Here is a 22769-nt window from a genome sequence, read left to right as displayed (position 1 = left end):
CTGATCAAGAAGTATCATAGTCAGAGGTTCTGATCCATCTTCACTCTGGACAAAAGTCCATGTTCAGATTTTTCAGAATAAAATTAAATCTATCCTCTGCTAAGGGCTTTGTAAAGATATCTGCCCATTGATGGTCAGTATCAACAAACTTCAGAAGAAGTACGCCCTTCTGTACATAATCTCTAATAAAGTGATACTTTACCTCAATGTGCTTTGCCCTTGAATGCAAGATAGGATTCTTACTCAATGAGATTGCAGCAGTGTTATCACAATAGATTGGGATATTGCTCTCAAGGATCTGATAATCCTCCAGCTGATGTTTCATCCAGAGCATCTGAGTGCTGCATATTGCTGCTGAGATATATTCTGCCTCTGCAGTTGATAGTGCAATGGTTGATTGCCTCTTGCTTGCCCATGAGACTAGATTGCTTCCCAGAAATTGACAATTTCCAGAAGTACTTTTTCTCTCTGTTCTATCTCCAGCATAATCAGCATCACAATAACCTGAAAGCTTATACTCTGATGTTTTCTTATACATCAAGCCAAGGTTAGTGGTGCCTTTCAGATACCTTAGGATCCTCTTAACAGCAGTTAAGTGGGTTTCCCTTGGATCTGATAGGAAACGAGCACATAAATGAACACTAAATAGTATGACTGGCCTAGATGCAGTTAAGTATAGAAGTGAACCTATCATGCCACGATAGAGCTTCTGACATACTTTACCACTTTTATCTTCTTTCTCCAGAATGCATGTAGGATGCATTGGAGTCTTGGCCACTGTAGATTCCAGCATATTGAACTTCTTCAGAAGTTCTTTAGTGTACTTGCTCTGATGGATATATGTTCCTTCTGGTGTTTGATCAACTTGTATTCCCAGAAAGTACTTTAATTCTCCCATCATACTCATCTCAAATTCAGCCTGCATCATCTCAGAAAATTCTTTGCATAGAGATTGATTAGCAGAACCAAATATAATATCATCAACATAAATTTGCACAATTAAGATATCATCTTTATAAGTCTTGCAAAAAAGAGTTGTATCTACTTTACCCCTTACAAACTCATTCTCCAGAAGGAATGAGCTGAGTCTCTCATACCATGCTCTGGGAGCTTGCTTCAGACCATAGAGTGACTTCTTCAATTTGAACACATGGTCTGGCTTCTTCTCATCTTCAAAACCTGGGGGTTGATGAACATAGACTTCCTCTGAAATATAACCATTTAAGAAGGCACTCTTCACGTCCATCTGATGTAGAACTATGTTGTGATTTACTGAGAAAGAGATCAACAGTCTGATTGCCTCCAGTCTTGCTACTGGAGCAAATGTTTCAGTGTAGTCTATTCCTTCCTGCTGGCTGTAGCCTTGAGCAACTAGCCTTGCCTTGTTTCTGACTACATCTCCTTTCTCATTCAGCTTGTTTCTGAATACCCATTTTGTTCCAATTACATGGACACTCTCAGGCTTCTTCACTAAGCTCCAAACATCGTTCTTGGAGAATTGATTCAATTCTTCTTCCATAGCCAGAATCCAATCCTTGTCCTGAAGAGCTTCATCTATGGACTTGGGTTCAATTAAGGACACCAATCCTTTCAGACTGAGCAAGGTCTCTTCAGAGGGTCTGAAGGCTGATCTGGTTCTGACTGGTTCGTCTTTGTTGCCCAGAATCAATTCCTTAGGGTGAGCTGCAGTGATTCTGCTCTTCTTCAGAGTTTGTGAATCAGAGGGACCAGCTTCTTCCTCTGGTTCATCTTCCTCTGGCTCAGCTTCCTTTGGAGCTTTGCCTTTGTCAGAAACATAATGCTTAAATCTGCAAACTTCTCAACTAGCTTTGACTGGTCAGAGTCAAGCTTATCGTCAAATCTAACATGAATAGATTCTTCAATAGTCTTAGCATCAGTATTATAAAATCTAAAACCTTTAGATCTCTCAGAATAACCAAGTAATAGACACTTAGAAGACTTAGCATCAAATTTATGCAATCTATCCTTAGTATTGAGAACATAACAAACACAGCCAAAAGGATGAAAATAAGAAATGTTGGGTTTTATGTTCTTCCACAATTCATAGGGAGTCTTATTCGGAATTGGTCTCACAGAGATTCTGTTCTGAATGTAACATGCTGTATTTACTGCCTCTGCCCAAAAGTGCTTAGCCATGCCAGTTTCTTGGAGCATGGTTCTAGCCATCTCCTGAAGAGTTCTGTTCTTCCTCTCAACAACACAATTTTGTTGAGGAGTTCTGGGACAAGAGAAATCATGTGCAATTCCATAGGAATCAAACAGACTCTCAAACTTGTCATTCTCAAACTCTCCACCATGGTCACTTCTGACACGCACAATCCTACAAGCCTTCTCGTTTTGCACTTGGGCAATGAAGGTAGAGAACACAGCATGAGACTCATCCTTGAGGGTTAGAAACTTTACCCATGTCCAGCGGCTATAGTCATCAACGATAACCATCCCATATCTCTTGCCACCTATAGACTCAGTTTTCACTGGTCCAAAAAGGTCGATATGCAGAAGTTCCAACGGCCTTGAGGTTGAGACAACATTCTTTGCCTTGAAAGGGACTTTTGTGAATTTGCCTTTCTGACATGCTTCACAAAGAGCGTCTGAAGCGAACTTCAGATTGGGTAAGCCCCTGACAAGGTTTAGCTTGCTCAGCTGAGAAATCTTTCTCATACTGGCATGCCCTAACCGTCTATGCCTCCAACTCAGATAATCTGATCTTATAAATGTTGTTCTTCCTCTTGCTGTTAAACAGAACAGAGCCATCGATTTGACTTACAGCCCGGCAGGACTTTTGATTGAATATAACATCATAACCCTTGTCAGCTAATTGACTTATAGACAATAAGTTATGTGTTAAGCCGTCTACCAATAACACATTATCAATGCATGGACTACTATCTACACAAATAGTACCAGTACCAACAATTTTACCCTTTTCATTTCCTCCAAAGCCAACTTCGCCTCCAGGCTTAAGTTTTAGCTCTTGGAATATACGCCTTTCTCCCGTCATATGACGCGAGCATCCACTGTCCAGATACCATGATTGGTGTTTCAGTGGAGCTATCAAGGATATCTGCAACATAGATAATCTTGTCCTTAGGTACCCACTTTCTGGGTCCTTTCTTGTTAGTTACCCCAGAGGTTCTGATCACCTTGGGTGTCTCAACATGATATTTTAAAGGAATATTTGCATGATATTTAGACATAGAGAAGGATCCCTTTTTAAGAGGGTTTTTAGCAACTTTAGCAGGTAAAGGATCAGGCAATATGGTACCAGAGGGAACAAAGCATTCATACAAGGATATAGCTTTAGACACAGAGGGCTCATTTCTAATTGGTTTAAAATAGCCAATGCCATGCATTCCATTTCTGCTTACGCCATAGATCACTGAAGCCATTAAGCTTCTATCAACGCTTTTAGCTAGAAATCTTTGAAAAGACTTTTCATACTTAGACTCATTTCTACAATCAGAGGCATCACAAGCAACAATTTCTTCTAACTTAGCAATCTGGTTCTTAAGCACAGAGTTAGAATTGATCAAAGCATGATTATCATTTTTCAAATCAGAAATAATTTTCTCATGTTCAGAAGGAGTCTTGGAAACAGCAGATAAGTCCTTTTTCAGCTTCTTATGCTTAGACAATAAGGAGTTATACTTATCCATGATATCAGACAATGCATGTTTCAGTTCAGAGGTAGAGAAAGAAGCGAATACCTCATTTTCATCGTCTGAGTTAGGATCTCCTTCTGATATTGAGTCAGAGTCAACAGCTCCCTTTGACTCTGCTTCTTTGTCTTTGACAATAGCCATGAGTCCTTGGACTTCAACATCAGAGTCAACATCATCTGACTCTGATTCATCAAATGTTACCATCAGACTCTTCTTTGTCTTGAAGTGCTTCTTTGGCTTCTTGTCCTTCTTCAACTTTGGACAGTCACTTTTGTAGTGCCCTGATTCTTTGCACTCAAAGCATGTGACTTCCTTAAGTGAGGACTTCTTCTGACCTGAGGATTCAGACTTTCCTTTTGCCTTTCCAGAGCCTTTGTATTTTCTCTGCCTGTGCTTCCAGATGCGATTGAGTCTCTTGGAGATCAGAGTCAGCTCATCTTCATCAGAATCTTCTGATGCTTCTTCAGATTCCTCTTCTTCAGCTTGAAGAGCTTTTGACTTCTCAGCCTTAGCCTTTTCAGATTTAGATTTCAAGGCTATGGACTTTTTCCTCAGATCTTGCATCTCTGAGCGCTTCAGCTCATGGCATTTCAAAATGCTGATGAGTTCTTCTAAACTCATATTCTCAACATCTCTCGTGAGCTCTATTGAAGTCACTAAAGGCATCCAACTTTCAGGAAGACACCTGATGACCCTTATGACATGATCTTTTGTTGTGTAGCTCTTGTTGAGAGGCCGTATGCCAGCTACAAGCAACTGAAATCTGGAGAACATTTCTTCAATGGACTCATTTGGCTCCATGATGAAGGATTCATACTTTTGGATCAAAGACAATGCCTTTGATTCTTTGACTTTCTTGTTTCCTTCATGAGACATCTTCAGAGATTCGAAAATGCCTTTCGCAAACTCACGATCTGTAATCTTCTGGTACTCTTCATAGGAAATAGCACTTAGAAGAATTGCTCTTGCTTTGTGATGTTGTGAGTACAGCTTCTTTTGATCTGCAGTCATCTCTGACCTTGGGATCTTCTTGCCATCTGCATCAACTGGACGCTCGTAGCCATCCACAATAATATCCCAGAGATATGCATCGAAACCCAGAAAGAAACTTTCCAGTCTATCTTTCCAATATTCGAACCTTTGACCGTCGAACATAGGAGGCTTTGCATTGTAACCATCTCTTTGAGTTTCACTGGTGGTGGCAGCCATTGTTTTTCACACCGGCCCGGATCACTGAACACTGTTAGGTGTGGTAATCAGAACTTGCGCTCTGATACCAATTGAAGGTATGAAAAACGGTAGAAAGGGGGGGGTTTGAATAACGTTTTCAAGATAAAGCTTCCACCTTAAAGATTTTGACAAATCTTTCGAGAACTTAAGTGCTAAAGATAAAAGATAGAAAAGCACACAAGAATTTTATCCTGGTTCACTTGATAAATCACTCAAGCTACTCCAGTCCACCCGTTAAGGTGATTTCTTCCTTCTTAGAATGAAGGCAATCCACTAATCAGGTAAGAGTTACAACTGCACTTGAAACCTACAAGTGACTAACAATTACACTGACTTAGCTCACACTAAGATGAAGGTATGAAAAACGGTAGAAAGGGGGGGGTTTGAATAACGTTTTCAGTACAAAAACTACCACCTTAAAGATTTTAACAAATCTTTTCGAGAACTAAGTGCAAAAGATAGAGATAGAAAAGCACACAAGGATTTTATCCTGGTTCACTTGATAAATCACTCAAGCTACTCCAGTCCACCCGTTAAGGTGATTTCTTCCTTCTTAGAATGAAGGCAATCCACTAATCAGGTAAGAGTTACAACTGCACTTGAAACCTACAAGTGACTAACAATTACACTGACTTAGCTCACACTAAGATTCACTCTCTTAGTCTTCTCTAGGATCCGATCAACCTTGATCTCCTAAAGGAAAATCAAACAACTGTTTGAGGTTGGTGTTTACAAGGGTTTGCTTCTGAATAAGCTGAGTGTAAACTAAAATAAATTACAAGATGAAAGAAAGCTTAGAATATGTCTTGCGCGTGTGTATTGCTTCTTCTTAGTTTCTTAGCCGCTTCTTTCAATCTTCAGCCTCTATATATACTCCAAGGATTAGGGTTGAGCGTTGCATGGGAAATGCTACCGTTGGAGGGCAGTTCTGGAAAATCCAGCTTCTGCTGTGGCTGAGAACGTTAGGTAGGTCGTCAGGAAGGTACACTTGCTTTTGTACTTGGATAGCGACTTGACCTTTTAACCTAGGAGACTTCTGATCAGAGGAATGCTTCGTATTGGAACTTGTGAAGCAGGTTGATCAGAGTCAGAGGGAAAGCACAGATCCTCTGACCATTGTATCTTCTGATTCTGAACTCAGAGGGAAGAACATGGCCTTCAGAGTTTCTTGCTTCTGGACTTCAGAGTTTCCACTATTCAGCTTCTGGATCTTCAGAGTCTTCTACACCATCGGAACATCTGAACCTTCAGTGTTTCTTGGTTGTCAGAACTTCTGGATCATCAGAGCTTCTAGCGACTGAGTCCTCATCAGAGTTTGTATAGCTTCAGATCTTCTGAAGCTTTTCCACTGTTCATACTGAACATGGTGAATGCGAAAGCGTTGCTTGGGTTACCCTTTATACACAGTGCTTCTGATTTGTGTGAAATTGAGTCAGGGTCAGAGCCTGTAAATAGCACACTCAGAAAAACACGTTAGAGTACCACAATTGTTCATATCAAAAGGTTAACTTGTAATCATCAAAACATAGAGTTGTACTACTAGATCAAAACTTGATCTTACATAAGATTCACTCTCTTAGTCTTCTCTAGGATCCGATCAACCTTGATCTCCTAAAGGAACTAAACAAACTGTTTATCAAAGAATTGTTTACAAGAGATTTGCTTCTAAAAAGCTAATAGTAAACTCAATGAATTTCAGATGAAAGAAAGCTTAGAAGAATTTGAATTTGTCTTGCGCGTATGTAAATGCTTCTAGCCGCTTCTTTCAGTCTTCAGCCTCTTTATATACTCCAAGGATTAGGGTTGAGCGTTGCATGGGAAATGCTACCGTTGGAGGGCAGTTCTGGAAAATCCAGCTTCTGCTGTGTCTGAGACTGTTAGGTAGGTCGTCAGGAAGGTACAGTTGCTTTTGTACTTGGATAGCGACTTGACCTTTAAACCTAGGAGACTTCTGATCAGGAGAAAGCTTCATGTTGGAACTTGTGAAGCTGGTTGATCAGAGTCAGAGGGAAAGCCCAGATCCTCTGACCATTGTTTCTTCTGATTCTGAACTCAGAGGGAAGTACATGGTCTTCAGAGTATCTTGCTTCTGGACATCAGAATTTCACTAATCAGCTTCTGGATCTTCAGAGTCTTCTACACCATCAGAATATCTGAGCCTTCAGTGTTTCTTGGTTATCAGACTTTCTGGATCTTCAGAACTTCTAGTGACTGAGTCCACATCAGAGTTTGTATAACTTCAGAACTTCTGAAGCTTTTCCACTGTTCATACTGAACATGGTGAATGCGAAAGCGTTGCTTGGGTCGCTCTTTATACACAGTGCTTCTGATTTGTGTGAGATTGAGTTGAGGTCAGAGCCTGTAAATAGCACACTCAGAAAAACACGTTAGAGTACCACAATTGTTCATATCAAAAGGTTAACTTGTAATCATCAAAACATAGAGTTGTACTACTAGATCAAAACTTGATCTTACATGAATTTCAGGAGAAATTCAATTTGCATACAATGCTTCAACGTTCAATCGCTTCAAAAAGAAAAGGCCTCAGAATTCACAAGACTGTCTAGCACGCAAACAAGTTCAAGACAAGACATATTCATTCTGATAGTCCAATGCCAACTCATCAGTCAGAAAAATTGAAGACAAATTTTGGGCGTCAAAGACAAAGTCAGATTGGAACCATTTGACTTACATTAAAAAAGATCACGTGAAGACTATGTACTTTTGCTAAAGGCGCGCTGACCAACAAGGGAAAAGGACAACTTGTCAACATCATATTTCCTAATTGTCTCATGTCTGAAAAGTAGCCCAAGTCTATTGCCACCTACTAGCTGACAAACATCTTCTTTTTGGCAAAAGGATAGACTTGAATCTGAGCAAGCATTCAATGAAGCTACCAACCGAAGCCTTTGAATCAACGGATGGATTTCATCTCTCAACGGCTAGAACAACGGTTAGATCATGTCTCTCAACGGCTACAACACTAGCAAGCGAGTATTTAAGGCAAACATGAAGAATGAAGACACAGAGAATTAACGCTGCAAGCACAAGAATTCAAAGCATTCATTTCAAAATTCTTCAAAGTATTCAAAAGCTCAAAGCAGAAATACCTAAGTGTCAAATACCAGCCACTACATCTGCTAAGCAAAAGAGAGAACCTCGTACCTTAAAAGAGTCGAACCTCTTCATTTATTTCTCTCTTAGATCTAGAACTCTTGAGTGATCAAAGTTAAATCTGAACCCAAACACTTAGAGTTACAGTGCTTTAAATTCTCTACCATTACTCTTGTACGAAAAGAAACCTTGTAGAGCTGAACGATCTTGAAATGATCGTAGGAGAAGTCATGTACAATACTTGTAGGAGGAGTCCTTGAGAATACTTGTTTTGGAGAAGTCCTTGAAACTTGCTAGTGAAAATCTTGGTGGTGGTCAAGTACTGGACGTAGCCCAATCGTTTAGGGTGAACCAGTATAAATCTCTGTGTGCTGATCGTCTGCTTCATATTTCTTAAATTTCTGCTGCACTAAAGGGTTTATGAAAATTTTTGCAAACAGTTTTCAAGAACTAATATTCTTTTCAAAAACATAAGTTTTTAAAAGTGATTTATAAGAACACAATTCAAACCCCCTTTCTTGTGTTATTTACTTGCATCTCAGTGATCTTGACTTTGCAAAACTTCTCCAAGAAATTATTCTAAGCTCTTTTCTTCTTTGTTTCAACGGTTATTATTTAGACTTTGCAGCTTTCATCATTTGATCAACTTTGTTCCACTCAGATGATCTGCTTTGATTGTTTTTCTGCTTGTGTCGTCTTTCCTTTATTTATACGATCTTTCTTCATCGTTCTTCTATTCTTCAGACGATGTACCTTGCTTCGTTCATTCTTCATGTTGGTCATTGGGGGTTTAGAGATAAGCTTTGACCAATCACTTGAAGCTTCCTTTCTGGAGATGGATTGTCTTAAAGTGAGTTTCCTAAATGAGTAGATGATAGTAGGCAAAAGACAATAAGCTGCTTGTCATAAATGTATTTCAAACTCCTTTGACGCTCATTCTCTGATCATTGCTTCGTTCGTTCAGTCCTTGAGATAGACGATGATGAACGCAGTCTTCTCAGACGATCTAATAGCTTCGCTTGATCTTGCATGAGATGACTTGAAGCTTTGACTTCTTCCCTAGATGATCTTGATGCTTTGACTCTTCTTGCTCTTTGATCTTTCTTTTCTTCCTTTGGTCAAACGATCTGGAAGGGTTGACATTTCTTTGCTTGTATAATTTTCCTTGTAGTTTTGAATTTAATTGCACAAACTGTATTGTAGTGGTCGTTCTTCTTTTCTCTTGCTCAGACGATCTAGAAGATTTGACTTTCTTTGCTTGTCTCGTCTTTCTTTGATGCTTTGTCATTTTCTCACGCAGATTGTCTTGATCTTGATCTACCCTTTTCTTCTTCAAGTGAGACGAACTTGACATTCCTTTGTTGGCACAAGATGCCTTGATGCTTTGTCCTCATGTCAGGGTTTTGTTCTTTCACAATAGACGATAAGATATGAGGGGAAAAAGTGTGATTTCATGAAATACAATTCACATGATATATTTAATCACTTTACTTATACTCTTGAAAATTGTTATCATCCAAAATATGAGAAACGATATATCTAGCGCTTGAACTTAACACCATCCACTGCTACTACCATGACTATCCCACTATCAGTGAGACTCGTGCCTATGCTTCCTGGAAGAGGAGGAGGCTAGAGAGATGGAGGTTGAAGGTACTTGGTCCAAGCTATAACGTCATGATGTATAAATCGCGGCACATGGTTCAACTGCCAGGCATTCTCGCCAAAAGCTCTATGATTATGCCACCGCCACGCCCACCACAACATTGCAATGACGAGGATGCAATGGTGATGTGTCAAAAGGCTCTCAAACCAATAAGCGAACAGATTCTGGGGCGTAAGAGAGGGGAGCACGGTGCGAAGCTCTTTATTATCTTTTCCAAAGAGTTTTTATAAATTATATTTGGCCCAACTTCTCCTTATAAAAAGGAAAGAAGAAAAATTAAAAGATTAGCCAAATAGTACCGTAATATTAAAAAAGTAATACAATAATGAAGTAATAAGAATAGCAAAATATTAAAAAAAAACTTTGTAAAGTAATAAGATATTCGAAATTCCTTCCTGTCTTCAAATGATAGCTCAAGTGATAAGAATTGAGTGACATATGAGTTGGGAGGAAAAGGTCTAGGGATCAATACCTGGTGGGTGCAATTTAACGTGCCGATGCAAAAAAAAAAAAAAAAATTCCTTTCAAAAGAAAGATATACGAAATTGTTATGTACTCCCTCCGTTCCTAATTATAAGACCTAGTTTCAAAATTTTCATGTTCCTAAATATAAGACCTCTTTCAATAATCTAGCAAAATGTTTTGTACTCTTCCATATTTAACCCTCACATTAATTGTATGTTTTCAATTCCAAAGTTACCACCTACCATTAATTACTACTAATCCAACTAACTATGAATGCAATGATTATTAGTGAGAGAAAATGGCAAAGGGTAAATAGGAAAGAATGTATGCATTTTTAAAAAGCAATACACTAATTAGTCACATTAAGTGCTTTTTTAATAAACGCAATTTTTTGGAATAGGTCTTATATTTATGAACGGATGGAGTATTTAACTATATTGGCAAAAAAAAAATAAAAATAATGTCAACTATATTAACAATTAACACTGAATAATTATGCTTATTTGTTCATAAAACTATAATTTTTTTTATAATTTTCGTGCTAAGGTTTCATCATAACATTTTTTAAAATAATGTTTCATTATAACTTAAATATGAGTAATGATATATACACACCTCTTTATTTATACACTTCATTTTCACCTATTTTTATTTCTATCTCTCTCCTCTTATCATCTATCACATCTTATACTTTCTCTCTCTTACTTTTTCTTTTTTCTCTATCTCTCTCATCATCCACCTCTTTCCACCTCATTTAGAGGTGTGAACAAATAATTATTGCTTAAATATTGATAAACATTTTGCAGGATAATTTTCTAAATATCTGAAACACTTTTATATAATTTTTATGTGATAATGTTTGTAAAATTTTCATATATCCATGATAATTTTTGTAAAATGATTTTTTAAGATTTTTGTAAAATTATCATATCTCTATGATGATTTTTTAAGTTTAACATAATAGAACAAAATTGTCATGATATATATGAAAAATCTATGTCATTGAGCTCAATTTTTTTATACTCATATAAATGTTATGACTGATGAGTTATATTTACTAAATTTATCATCTTATTATACATAACAATAATTATTTTGTTACGTTTTGTTTTATTCTGGTTTTTTTTTTGACAGCTTGTTTTATTCTGGTTTGTCTAGTTTAAATACCAAATGCTACATTTGTAAAGTATTATGAAATATATTAAAATTTGAAATTTATAATATACACTTAACATATTCGAATTATTTTAAAGAGAATTATTATTTTTAATTTCCCAAGTTACTACACAACCAACAGTTATTTCAGTTATTTGATTAATCCCTTCAAAGTTTAGATATAATGTATTTTCCAACAAATCATTCTCTATTCATACTACAGAGGGATTGAACCATCAATTAAATACTTAAGGAACTCAATTGTTCATCTATTGTGCTGGACCTTGTTGGTTAAAGAGAAAAATGTTTTTGGTTTTTCAAGAAACCCCCTAGTCCGCAGTCATGAGATTAATTCTCTCGATGCTCAAAGATCACATTAAATGGACATACATCTCCCACCAAATTATTCTTCACACACAGTACCACATTGAACTCTGAACTAACTACTCCCTCCGGTCTTATTTATAAGCAACAAAAAAAAAATTCACATAGTTTAAGAAATGTAGTTAAACTAGATAAAATGCATTAAATTTGTCTTAAATTAAAATGAACTTCCAAAATTACCCTTTGTTATTAGTGTTGGAAAGTGGAAAAGAAAGAGAATAATTAATGAGACACATTTTACAAGTTAGAATTAATAAGGGCATCATTGGAAAAAATTAATTAATATAGCTCAAACTTTCATTTGGTTCTTATATAAAGGACCAAGATTTTTCTTCTCTTTCATGCTTATAAATAGGACCGGAGGGAGTATCTAACACCTGTGTTGGACCTTATTGCAAAGAGAAAAAGGTTGATGTACTATTACATGCACTAAGTTGATTTCTACCACATTACTAATTATGTTTATATACCTAAGCCGTGATCTTATATGAGTGTAGTGTAAAACTCATCGCGCATAAGAATTAAACTCAGTTGAGAAACTTAATTGGACCCATTGGAACTATGGCACACAACTAAAATGCATTTACAAAAAACTTGTCTTCCGCTTTTTTTATGGGACAAATTTTTCCTTTAGGGATCAAATTCCTGGACTTTCATCTCCCCAAATTATGGGTCACACATCTCTTACCACTTGTTATCATTCAAAGACTCTTCCACCTCTTCATGCACACATAGAACATGCCATCCGACAAGAAAGATGTAAAAGAAAAAAAAAAATCCTTTGCCGCTAGGAAGAACTGAGAATTCGAATATGTTGGGTAGAATAATTATTTACAATTACAAATGCGATTAACCATTCAACAAGCAGAAGAATCCTAATAAACAAAATTTCCTTAGCTTTCTGCTTAAATATTCGGATGAAAATCCCAGCGTCTAGTTAAACATTGCCCTCATTGGGTAATTTTGGTGCAGGTAGCAATCATACTTTGCCATGCCAACTGCCAAGACACATGATGCTTGCATTTTCTGGCAACTTATTCCATCATTGTCAATATTTACAGCTCCAAACTGCCAAGACACATGATGCTTGCATTATCTGGCAAATTATTCCATCATTGTCAATATTTACAGTTCCAAATTCATTATAACTTCATCAGAAAAAGCTTCCTTCTGCTTATTCTACAAACAAGAATCAGACTGATCCCAAGGATGATCCTTCTCCTCACATGAATCTTAATCTGAAGTAAAAAATAGTTTGCACTTTCTTTTGCATACTCTTGTAACGGGAAATTAGTCTTCTCCATGTACTCTTTAAATCATCTCATTTTCCTTCAGCAAAACCAGATTATGTCTGCTCACTGAAATTGCATATACCATTTTTCTTGGAGCAGCTCATCAAAGCTTTAATATAATTGTCATCATTAAAAAGGCCAGGTCCCTGCTGTAAGTTGAAATCAATTAATATTGAAATTCATTAATTTTGTCTGTAATCCATTCTCCCAATCTTGGGCAGTCATTTTTCTTACAAGCATCAAGGGCTCTTTTCAACATTGGAATAGTCGGATCTATTGTCATTGTCTTTATAAAACTCTCCAGCTCTTCCATGCATCCATTCTGGCCGTAGAGTTCAATCATGCAGTCGTAATGCTCCAGCCGAGGTGGGACATAGTATTCATTGCTCATTGACTTGAAGCATTGTGTGCCAAACTCAACAAGGCCTTCTTCAACACAAGCACGCAGAATGCCCTCAAAGGTCACATGGTCTGGTTTGACGCCTTCTTCTTCCATTTTCAGAAAAAGTGCAAGTGCCTCTTTACCCTTATGATTGTGACAGCACCCCAAAATTATGGTGTTCCAAATTATCACATCCCTAGAAACTGCCCCCTTCAGAACCTCAAAAGCATACTCAAGACAACGGCATTTAGAGTACATGTAAACCAATGCAGTGCTGACTATAGTATCTACTTGATATCCATGTCTAATGATGAATCCATGAATTTGTTTGCCTAGGTGAAGAGTAAAGGTATCTGCACATGCTTCTAAAAGGGTTCCAAATGTATACTTAGTTGGTTTGGTCTCCCACTGCATCCCTGAAAATATAGTCAATGCTTGTTCACTTAAATTATGATTACCATAGCTAGCCAATAAAGCATTCCAAGAAACTCTGTCACGCCAATTACTCATCTGGCTAAACAACACTCTCACGCTATTCAAGTTTCCACATTTACCATACATGTCAAGAAGGGCATTGCTGACCATAAGGTTCGAGTGAAAACCACGTCGATAGACATAGCCATGAATCCGTTTCCCCATTTCATGATCCAAAAGGCCAACTGACACCTTTAACATTAAAGTAAGGGTGACATGATCCACATCTTTGACTGAGCCAAGCATCAGATAAACAAAATCTAATGCCTCGCTCCATTCAAAGGATTTGATATATCCATCCAACATAGCATTCCACGAGATCACATTACGTTCAGGCATCTCATCAAAAAGTTTTCTTGCCTCCCATGTTTCTCCACTCATTGCATACCCCGACACAATGGAAGTCCAAGACACCAAATCTTTTGAACCAAGCTGGTTAAAAACCCGAGTACCATCCTCTGAGTTACCACATTTGACATACATTTTGAACAGAGAACTAGAAACAACATTATCCTCCTGCAGTCCTGATTTCACAACAACTCCATGTATCTGCATCCCCTCCACGATTGCACACACACGGGAACAAGCAACAAGAGCATTAGAGAAGGTATAATTCAACGGCGAAACAGCAAACAAGAACATCCGCGAGAACATGGAAATAGCTTCCTTTGCATCACCAGCATCAAGATACCGCCTCACGATCACATTCCAAGTGACAGCATTGGGGTGCGGAATCTCATGAAACATCTTGCGGGCATCATCCATAACCCCACATTTGCCATAAACATCAACAAGGGAAGTCCCAAGTATCACATTCCCAGAAAAACCAAATTTTGTGACATGCCCATGAACCTGCGTGGACAGAGGAAGCTCATTAGCAGCAGCACAAGAGGCAAGAACACCGGCAAAGGTGACCTCATTGGCAAACAAACCAGACCTATTCATACAAATGAACATCGAAATAGCCTCGCGAGGGAAACCCGATTGAGAATAAGCGGTGATCATGGCGTTCCAGGTGCCGCCATCTCTGTGGGGCATTTCGTCGAACACGTCCCGTGCATCGCGGAGGCAGGAGCATTTGGCAAAGGCCTCAATGGCGCGGTTGAGGAGGAAGGTGGGTGGGTTGGGGGAGAAGGTTAACAAGTGGGATTCAACCTTGCGGGCCTCAACGATGAAGCGGTGGGAGGAGCAGAGACGGAAGAAGAGGGCGTAGAGAGAGTAAGGGAAGGGTTCTGGGTAGCCGAAGAGAATGGATGTGGCTTTTTGGATGCGACCAACTTTGAGGTAGCCGAGGATTGTTCTGATCACTGACCTGGTGGCGGCGGTGGTGGTGGTTGTGGCGGCGGCGCCGTGGGGTTGTGGTTTCAGGTTTGGTTGGTGGAGGACTTGGTTCAGTACAGAAGCGGCACTAGCACCTGCACCCATATAGCACAGTGGATATTACTGTTATGTTATTCTTGAAATGTACGGTAGCATTTGATTTCTCTGTTGTATACTTGTATTTGAAATTTAGTTCTCAAAGTAAATTTGAGTCAAGTCTTTACTTTCTAGAATTTCACATTTAATATTCATTTTTTTAAATTATAAATCAATCCTTAATTTTAAAATTTTCTTCTGCCACTTGATTGGGAGATTTTTCGAGTTCCGCAGCTAGTTCTTGTGCCCTCTCTAATGAGCTTTTGGCCATAAAGTATGATTTTTATTGGTTTGGGATTTGGGCTATCGACATGTCGTTGGAGGCCCTTGTTATGTCTTCTCATTCGGCAACTGTGTTGGGAGAGATTTTTGCTATCTCTACTCGCCCGTAGCTTATCTTCTTCCGACATAAGCTAGCCTCGTTGGGTTTGTGTTTCCAGATTCCTCTCCAACAGTGGTGTTTGCCCCTACTGAGTTGAATCCTCTTTTAGTTTCTGACCGACATTATTGTGATGACTTAGTGTATTTTATCTTTTAATTCAGTTGTTCACAATTAAATTTATACGAACATCACTTATTGTCTCACTTTAAAATTTGATTACACATATTTTTGGAAAAATTTAAAAACTGCCCCTTTTGTCCAGCATTGCGGTTGTGGATATACTAGATCTTGAACTGGAGTTAATCTTGTTGAAAGATTCTTTTGTTATCTCTTAGATTGTCTGTGATACCTATTTTGCAAGTGCATAGATCGATTGAAGTAATATAAAAGATTGCTGAACCATAGGGATTGTGTGTTGAACCAATTTGCAAGAGGAATTTGTTGTGTAGAACACAAGAAAAGTAAAAGCAACATATATGCAGTTTGAAGTAAACTTGATTATGAAGCAAGGAAATGATTATGATAAAAACACAAGCACTTCGGTTTAGTTTCACTAATTCAGGTTATGTTAAGACAACTAAGAGTGTATGTAGCTCTTGAAATTCATCTATGGTTGATTTAGCCTAACTCTTTACAAGTTAATTCCTTAAGCAAGCAGAACATCCAATTCAATATCATTAGTCTAATTCCTTAGTACATATGAATGATTCAATTTAAGATTAGAGATCTGTATCAGGTCACTAACTATTAGTCCCTACCCCTATTCCTAAGGTGCAAGCAACAAATCAATCTAATCTCATGTCCTTTATTCAAAACCAAACTTCCATTTGTTGAAGAGAATAAGAAAAATAACTTGCATTCATTCAAGCTAATATTGTAAATGGGAAATAGATTCATAGATGAAAATCACGTTCATAAAAATTAAGAAACTTAGAACATGACTAAGAAAATGATTCACGACCCAAGTGCTAAAAGAAACTTAGCCAAGCATGGTTAACAAAGGCATAATCAAACCTGGAATACTGCTCCAAGAAAGCTCTAAGGGCACTACTCCAAAACTTTGTTCAAAAAAACCAAGATGGTAAATTAAATTACAAAAGGGTCATATTTATAGCAAAAATAGCTGGTAAGCCATGCATGTGTGTGGCAAGATGCCAAATTGCTGACCCTCCACGTATGTGTACGGGTTGTGTGCACGCCCATGTGTGGCCTTCACGTCCACAATGACCAAGGCTCTGACCACCCACGCATGTGCGTGCCACGCACAGGGTGCACGCACATGCGTGGAACCTCGACTGGCAGCATCCTTTGTTCTTCTTCCAGCTCACTTTGCTTCACTGAATGCTCTTCAAGGCCTTCATTAGCTTTTACTCCCTTCATTGCCAAGTATCTGAAACCCCTTGGGCCTCAATCATCACCAACCACTTGCCATTCTCCATCAAGTTAGATTCCAAGACAACAAATGATGAGCATTTAAGACTTGACTGCACACTAAATGAACATCACATAATGCCATCGAAGTTCATAAGGTAACCGACACATGTTTATTATTACAATGTCCATTTCGCCCCTAACTACTCTAACATGCTAGACCAAGGAGGCAAGGGCGGAAGTGCAAAAAGACTTGAACCTAAGGACTAAAAGTGAAAATAAAGACTCTAAGAAGGACTAAAATGAAAATGATGATGCTAAAACATAAAAAGACTAACTTAGACTAAAAACACTATATTAGACTCAAAAAGATCAAAAGAAATAAAAAGAAAGGAAAAAAACCATATTAACCTTGGTCATCAGTCTGTTTTTTATTTTGTCAGCTTTCCAGAATAACAAAAAAATATTTGCATAATCTAAAACTGATGAAAAAAGTTCACGTTGTCAACCCTGGACCGAATCAGATTACCACGTGATTGATTGGACAAAAATTAAAAAAATTCAAATAAAAAAATAGTTTGTGACCATTTTCAATTTGTTTTAGGGATCCAATTAGATTTCTCTTTAAAAATCGGAGACTAGAAACATATTTAATCTTTTTTATTGTTAGGAAATAACCCAGTTGAAAAAATAAAATAAACATGAATGCAATCAACAACATACGAATATAACATGAAAGTTTCAAAATCTGAGAAAAACCACGATCATTGTCAAAACTGCAACCATAGAATAAACACAATGTGAAAATTATTACTGCACACAGACTTCTTTTTGAAAAACCTTGTGACCCTAATATACTCACACTCCCCAAAGCAAATATTTAATCTACATCTTCTCATAATGCTCTAAAGAAAGAGCATAAAAGAACAAGAAAACAAAAATATAAGCTTAAAGTGTTTCACGGTGTTACCATTTGGTGTGTTGTAACAAGGAAGTTAAGATATATTTATATATAGCCATGAACTCTCTCACTCTTCACTACACTAAGTATGAGACTTCTCCAAGATTTTTCTTTGACCTCTTTCTTCCTTCATCAACTTAATAATATGAGACTAATTACATTGCAATATTCACTACACCAGAAAATGTCTTTTACAGCGGTTAAAAAAGGTCTTTTACAGCGGTTTTCAGCGGTCCAAAACCGCTGTAGATCTCGCCGCTGTAAAAGACTTAACAGCGGTTCGAACCGCGTTCGAACCGCTGTAAAAGATGCATTATTTACAGCGGTTGATTTAATAAAACCGCTGTAAATACAGACCTACAACAGCTGTTCTCTAGAATAACCGCTGTACTTGAGTCTTCTTTTACAGCGGTTTCAGCCCGTTGACCGCTGTAACTGGTAATATATTACAGCGGTTCCACCACGGAACCGCTGTAATTTGTTTTTTTTTTTTTTATTGAATTAATTACCACACCTGTTCAGCCAAAAAGATCAACATTTCTTTTTTTCTAAAAAGAAGATATATTGATCATAATTTAACGGAAAGGGTACACATTTCAAAAGCTATGAAAGACTGCAAAATCAATACACATCACCAAACAGTACCCATAAGCTAAAACAAGGTATATCATATAAGCACAGTAACATCTCATGTAAACAGAACCTCTGTTCTTATAGCAAGCATATGGACAGTAATTTCATGACAGCAAAAAAAAACTCCCATAAATGAGTGTCTGCAATAGAAATGTGCTTTGAGTCTCCAAATCATAAGGACCCTCTCCCCATTTGAGTCTTCCAAACAAAAAAGATCAACATTTTCTAAACACAGGATATCAATTTAGCCATAAAATAAACATTTTCTGAACTTCAACATATCAAAACCAATATATCTAAATATCAAAAGTTTCATAAATTCGAAGCAATTTCTAAAGTGCATAATATCTCAACCACGTCCTTAACTTCATCTACCACCATCTCATAGATAACTATCCAAACAATTGTAAAAAACATAAGCGGCCCACTCATCTTTAACTTCACGCAATTGCTCTTCATTGTAGGAAACGAACTGACAATCTTCAAAATACTGCAAAACAGCATATCAAAGTTTCTTACTTTCGTTGGGATCACAAGTTGTTGGTGAGTGATGATATCTTTCATGAACTTCATCACATAATATCTACAATCAACACTATTAGTCTGACGAGGGCACTACAAAAGCCAAAGAATAAACACTAAATGAATGCTGTAAACTCATATATCTTTGTTCTATATAGAAAACTTCATGTAAATAAATAGACAAGGTTATAAACAGACACTACTCCATTTTACATTAACTTAGCTACAAGTTATAGGTTGCCAGTTATATCACGAGGCAAAGGATACTTAGCAGCTACTATATCACAAAGATTACCAGTACTTACAGATTAATGCGACAGCTACTATGTCATCATGACCTTGGTCATCTGCCTCTGATTGTGATTGTGCTAATGTTTCCTGACACAAACACATGTAAATATTATCCAGTATACATTTGTGATTTAAATATGACAGTTTCAATCAGACAATTTTCTTACAGTTACATCAAACTTATTTCTGGTTCCCTACAAAAAAAAAATCTATAAGGAAACCAATGAGGGGAGGGGGGGGGGGATAAAACTCAATGCAGAGGAACTGAAGACTTGTTTCAAATCCTCACGCTCAATGGATACTTCAAGTTTCCCACATGAAGCAGATGCTGCCCCAATGGAACTCTCCTATTTCCAAGTTCATCAACCACACTCAAATCCTTGCAAACATCTACCATGAACCTAACTTGTGCTTCTGATTTTCCTGCCAAGTGCACTTTCTCAATACCCAACAAGTGTTTCTGAGGGGCATTGTGCACTGCTGGAGGAGTAAAGAACAATAACACAGTATGACTACTGCTCATTTTCCCCATGTTCTTGACCCTAAGGTGAATATCAAATGCCATGTTTTTACAATGCTCATCAGCAACATCAAGTGACTTGCATTCTGAGGACCGGCATACATGATCCTCTGCTAGAGGAACAGACACCAACTGCGGTGCTTTAACTATTTTGTGCTCAACATTGGAGTAGCCTATTCCATCACCAAATGAGAAAACAGTTTCACCTTTATAAAATTTGTAAGTTCTACCTGGGTAACCTGTAGAAGGATCTGCCCTCATGTTCATGTTTGTCATTGGAACATTTTCTACATATGATTCTGGATACCATGTCATGAGTAGCCTTCCACTTGGATTGTAAAAGCCAAAAATCACATTAGCTATGGCAGCTCCACCAGCTTCGCCGGGGTAGCCAACCCACAAGATACTTGTGATTTTATCATTAGTTTTAGCAAATGACACATCCATGGCTCCTCCAGAGATTATGACAAGAATTACAGGTCCCCTGGATGCATTAGCAACTTCACTCACTAGAAGTTGCTGCTGTCCTGGAAGAACAATGTTAACTCTGTCGAGACTTTCTGCCTCTATAGCTAAACTTGCACCCACTACAATCACAGTTGCATCTGAAGATGCTGCAATCTTTATTTCAAAGAATTCTAAAATGTTTAGGCTTTTGATTTTTTACTCTTGTTCCCTACTGTTCTGTTACCTTGTTTTTTCACTTGGCCTTTGGGTCTGTACAACACATTTTAGTGGCACTTCTTGTGCTACCTATACTTATATATATTTGGCTCACCTAAAAAAAAAAGTACAACCCCTATTCCAGACCCTTTTCCCCCTCTAAACCAACAAGCAACTAGCAAACATGATCCAAATTCGTTGAGGCGATTATATGGTCTTTTGGTGAGAGTGAAACATAGTAAAAATGCCCCCCACATAGAAGATTTCAGTGAATGATTAGAGGGCAAAATTGAAGCTACCTAATTGATATTTGAACTGATAGTCTTGGCTGTAAAGCGAAAATTGAAGCTACCTAATTGATATTCATAACCAAACACAGTGTGAATAGAATAAACAAAAGATTAATAGCATAGAGTATGGAGAAAATTTCAGGAAACTTCAACAGTAGCAAAACCAACTCAGATCCTAGGCTGCAGTTACAAAAATGAAGAACATCATAGCATCAGATCAAAGTATTACCTTATGAGGAAGAGGAAAATTGCTTGAGGAGAGGAACAATGGAACGTTGTTAATGAGAACAGGGCAACAAACCGTGCACGAAAAGACCCAAAACAAGAGCGGCAGGGACGGAAGCGGAGGCGGCGGCGGCAGAAGGGACGGAGGCGGAGGCGCCGGCGGCGGCGGAGGCAGGAAGTGCCGCAAGCTTTGAGAGAAGTAGCAGAGGTCGAGAGTCGTGAGAGGTAGCAGAGGTTATGAAAGTGTGTAACTGGTAAAAAATAAGGGTTTGCAGTTACAGATGTAATTTTCCAATATTAATAAGGAAAATAATACTTATACTTAAAAATCGAATAAACTGACTAAAAGGGTATTACAGCCCAGTGGAAAGGACTCGTTTTATTTTGTGTGGTACCCGGGTTCGAATCTCACAGGGAACATTTTTTGAATCAATTATTAAAGAAATCAACTAAAACTAATATTAATCAAGGTTATTAAAACCGGACCAGTGATCAAACCGGTGAGGGTACTGGTTCAAGGTTCATTGGTTCAACCGTAATTGAATCGTGGTCCAACCGGTATTACCGCTATAAGTTAAAATAATATTATTCTAAAATAAATATATAATATATAAGGTGATATTAAAGAAAAAAAATAACATCTACAGCTCCATATCATTAATAAAATTATAAAACACAATTACACAATTAAAATAGTAGGACCAAAATAACAATAGACATATTTTTATTTATAATTCACATTATATCTTCTAAGAAATAAAGCAAGAGTTTGTACATAGCCCACTAGTAAAAATTAAAAAGGCTAAAAAAAAATAATTACATATAATATATTATTATCAATTGTTAGTTTGTGTGCTATTGTAACTTGTAAGTTGGATAAGAATATGTAGAAATATGAATTAATAAACTTTAGTCGAAAAGATGAATACATAAAAAAAAATTAAGCAAGTCAAAGTGGGCACCAATACCATAGCCAATTTTGTGTCCTTTTATATGCTCCAGCGAGAAGAAGGAAAAAAAGATTCACCCTTGGTCAAACTTGCTCTCTTTTTTAGTATGTTTTAATTTCAAAATAAAAATTCAAATTCCAAGCTTTCTCATAAATGTGACACAGCTTGAGATGCATATATAATAATTGATCAATTTTGGAAAAAGATAAGCAGTAACTGCCGCAGCCCGCATGAGTCTTGGGAAGCAGGAAAATTTATGTTTTTAATATAATTTTCTGAACCGGTCTAAACCGGAAAACCACCGGTTTTGACCGGTTTTCCCGGGTTTTGACCGGTTTATCCGGTTGTTGACCGGTTTTCTTGCAGTCCGGTTATAGGGTGACTTCAGACCGGTAACTGGTCCGGTTCCCGGTCGAACCGGTCGAACCGGCCGGTCTGGTCCGGTTTTAATAACCATGATACTAATACTATAAATGGTAGAAAGCTATCATAAAAAGAGTCGAGCCTAGTGGAAAGACTTTTACGTTTTTTTAAGGGAACCTGGGTTCGATTCCCATACGGAACCTGAATTCATGATTTATTATTTACGGCGGTTAGTTTGATAAACGCTGTAAATAGTGGCAGCACAAAAAAATTGTATTATAAAAACCTATTCAACTACTTATATTAAATAACAACATTCATAGACTTAAAATTGACT

General features: G+C 37.6%; 2 protein-coding genes across 2 annotated transcripts; both read right to left on the bottom strand.

The window, feature by feature from the left end:
• Positions 1-12485: 12485 nt before the first annotated feature.
• Positions 12486-15414, bottom strand: LOC130739872 (pentatricopeptide repeat-containing protein At3g26540). Its single transcript, XM_057592329.1, has one exon. The coding sequence runs from the start codon at positions 15268-15270 to the stop codon at positions 13156-13158; it is 2115 nt and encodes a 704-aa protein (XP_057448312.1). The 5' UTR covers positions 15271-15414; the 3' UTR covers positions 12486-13155.
• Positions 15415-19548: 4134 nt separating this feature from the next.
• On the bottom strand, positions 19549-22526 carry LOC130743122 (beta-xylosidase/alpha-L-arabinofuranosidase 1-like). The gene is made up of 3 exons (XM_057595243.1): positions 22422-22526; positions 21196-21370; positions 19549-20579 (listed from the first exon to the last, which is right to left on the bottom strand). The coding sequence occupies exons 1-3, from the start codon at positions 22524-22526 to the stop codon at positions 19699-19701; spliced, it is 1161 nt and encodes a 386-aa protein (XP_057451226.1). The 3' UTR covers positions 19549-19698.
• Between the last annotated feature and the right edge of the window lie 243 nt (positions 22527-22769).

This window comes from Lotus japonicus, chromosome 1 (genome assembly GCF_012489685.1).
Source record: "Lotus japonicus ecotype B-129 chromosome 1, LjGifu_v1.2".
NCBI lineage: Eukaryota > Viridiplantae > Streptophyta > Magnoliopsida > Fabales > Fabaceae > Lotus > Lotus japonicus.
Note: the sequence above shows the minus strand (reverse complement) of the source record. Positions and strands in the feature narration are given on the sequence as shown.